The sequence below is a fragment of the Montipora foliosa genome, chromosome 4 (assembly GCF_036669935.1).
Source record: "Montipora foliosa isolate CH-2021 chromosome 4, ASM3666993v2, whole genome shotgun sequence".
NCBI classification, from domain to species: Eukaryota; Metazoa; Cnidaria; class Anthozoa; order Scleractinia; family Acroporidae; genus Montipora; species Montipora foliosa.
In genome coordinates, this window is record NC_090872.1 from 742,127 (window position 1) to 745,337 (window position 3,211).

Consider the following 3,211-nt stretch of genomic DNA (forward strand, 5'->3'; position numbering starts at 1 on the left):
TCTTTAAGTTTTGAAATGTCACTTTCCGTGTGTTTACCTTCACGCAACCTATTAAGTAGTTCTGCAAACAGTTTGCTGTCTCTTTGACGCATTATTTCATTCAGTTCAAACATTCTAAAGTGTTGACACCATAAGTTTGGGGCAAGAACTGCATAGTCTAAACTTTTTAGGTCTTTAAAAATATACCAATCCATAACAGGCTCTAAATGGAATAAATCACCAATAGCATTGATGCTTACACCTCCAAAATCTTCTGTGCAACCTTTTATATCTTTAAGTCTATTGTTTAGCTGTATGGCAAACATGCTATTTCCTATCATGGAGATTTCATCTACAAAAATCAATTTGACACCTAAAAATTGACTTCTCAAGGTGTTCAGTCTACTTGAATCAAGCCTTTTATAACTTCTCAGGGATTGATTGGCAGGAACAGCAAGAGCACTATGAACAGTGTTGCCTTTAATGGTATATGCAGCTTTTCCAGTTGGTGCTAATAATAGAACTTTTACCTGATGAAAATCATCACCAGCTCTAGTGTTACAATATTTAAGTGCTGCCTGATACAAAGCCTTTGTTAGATGTGATTTCCCAACCTCAGCTCCTCCAGTCAGGAAACAGTAAAAAGGGGTTTCTGAGGTTTTAATCTGATGTAAAATGTGATAAAAAAATTCCCTCTGCTCTTTATTTAGAGTCTGGGCCATTTGACGATAATCATCATCTGGTAATTCATTTAATATCAGTGGCTCATTATTCAGTGCTGCTGATGGGATGCCTGGATCATCAGACAAGTCATAGTTTTCACTGAAATCAGGATGTAAATCTTCAGTACCCTCAGCTTCATCTTGCAATTCAATATTTTGTGTGTTGGGTGCTATTACATTAAACTGGTCTACATTTTGTAAATGTAGTTCTATCTCAGTTAGATCTTCACTACATATAGCATACTGTAACATTTGTTCATTTATTTGTTCTTTCAACAGAAGGTAATGCTCCTGATATGAAGAACTGCTCCCTTTCAAATCAGCTTCATTTCTTCATGAAGTAAAAAGTATAATAGGCTCACGGTAGTGTTTTTTCTGGTTGAGATTTTACATTGAACCAAACACTTCTAATTATCCTTGGTTTCAAACGCTTTTGGGTTTTCCTTGTTTTTCAATTTGCAAGGTCTCTTTGGCACAATCCAAAAGTTCATCATCATTGATTTCATCATCTAATGTCTCCAAAGGGACATTGTCTACATCCACACTTTTTGACTTTTTTGTAAAGGACTTCTGGCATAAATCATACAAAGCAGCCCAGTCAGCTAAAGTAACATTTTCAAGGCAAGCAGGTCTTTTTATATACCTGTGTAACAGACCATTACAATGAATTTCTTCCGAGTCATCATCCATTTCTTCAATTTCATTCATTGGTTTTAAGAGCCATTGCCAGAGAAAACAGGGCAGACCTCCCGGATCGGGGTCGGCCGATTCCTTCCATATTTTGGTTGTGTAATACATTCCATCAATAATGTTGAAAGGCAATATTCTTAGATTTCTAGAGCTTTTCGTTTTCGAGATCAGACCACCCCCCTAAAAAGCCGGCCGTTAATTTTGAATAAATGACGTTAATTTAGACACTTAACATCGTAAACGCGTAAAAATTATAACTGCCTCATGAAAGCTGTCATCTTCAAGATCCTATTACTTGGACTTATAAATACTTATGATAAACAACTAGTGGCCTTTTTGAAACATTTGTTAGCTTACCACACAGAAAACAAGTTGTAGTAGTCAAGTTTCTCAATTTTCCAACGCTTTTTTGACTAGTTTTTCTTAATTATTTTTCTCGAATCGGCGGCGCTTTATTCCGAAAAAAACCAGTGCTAAAAACTGCTAATCCATCCATCTTTCCAAATCAAGAAGCAGAATTCTGGGATCTATAAATTCAGAAGCGATTTCAGCGAGAGTTTCAGTTATATTTCCTTCGTAAAAAAGAGCATTATTTGTCATGTCATCCTGTAAGGTCACGCACTCTTTGATGGCAATAATTTAAAAAAGGCAAATTCTATGAAACGAAAACGGGTAGATACAATTATTTTAATTCTTATATCCAGATTTTCCCCCTCAAAAAAATAAAGAGTTCGCTGCTCCAATGCAATGTTTCTTTTTTTGTTATAAATTTGCATAAACTCGCATATTGCTTAGCGCACAAGACGACGCTATCAGATTTCATGTTTCAAAGCTGGCGTTATCTAGCGGCAGAAACTGTTTGGCTTGTCTTGTCTTTTTTTAAGGAGAGCAATGAATTCAGATCTCTTTTCTGTGAAGTGTGTCAAGTTAAACAATATTGAACTATATTCCCACAGTTACAGAATTCTTTATGTTACTCTTGAGAAAAATGCATAATATATGTTGTTACACGAAAAAAGACAGATCAGACTTCTTCCAACAAATTCCGTCTCTGTCAACTGTATCAAAGTAAAAACGAACTTATGATGATAATGGTATTTAAGTTACAAATCAGTTTTTTCGATAAATATATAGAGTGGCACATGATCAGAAGCAGCAGAGATTCGAAGTGGCTATATATCTTTGAAATCTACAACCCTGCGCGAAACGATTAATAGATTTAGAAGATAACTTCAATGAGAAATTTTCTTTGCTTGATGGATAGAAAAATGTAAACGTATTAGTCATGTACATATGATGAAGCAATTACCCATAACGATGAAATGTCGATCGAACAAAAACTAGTATCCATTATTTACTTCTGTAATTCACCTGTCAATCATCATTAAAAGCCTATTAACGCTCTTGTGAAAAGAATGAAACAAAACTGCGCGCTACACATGAATCTCGAAAATGAGTTGTTCATTTTATTCGGAGGATTCGTCTTGTGGACCGGCTCCAGGGCATGATGACATTACGATCATTCCTGTGAAGGCTTGCGACAACGACTTATCCAACCATTTTTTCGCACTTGGCGTAAGCGGAAGTACGGATTTGTAGCGAAGCTGATGTCCTATTTAACCGTGGCGGATATATTTTCCCCACCGAAAAACAGATAGAAGAATTCACTGTGTGCCCTAGGCATAGGTACTACCTGACGTATGGCTGGACAGGGAGAAAGCGGCTAACATGTCATCCCAATCATGCGGGCAAGCGAAACCTCCAGAAAATGCCACGGCGCATTAACATCGAAATGTCGCGGAGCATATACAACCTCGAAA

At 36.6% G+C, this 3,211-nt stretch overlaps 1 protein-coding gene across 1 annotated transcript in view; it reads right to left on the reverse strand.

Moving 5' to 3' along the window:
* LOC137999461 (uncharacterized) overlaps positions 1-953 on the reverse strand; it is a 4,011-nt gene extending 3,058 nt beyond the window's left edge. The window contains exon 1 of the mRNA XM_068845233.1: positions 1-953. This exon is cut by the window's left edge and continues 566 nt beyond it. Coding sequence (XP_068701334.1) covers positions 1-953 — 953 coding nt within the window.
* Between the last annotated feature and the right edge of the window lie 2,258 nt (positions 954-3,211).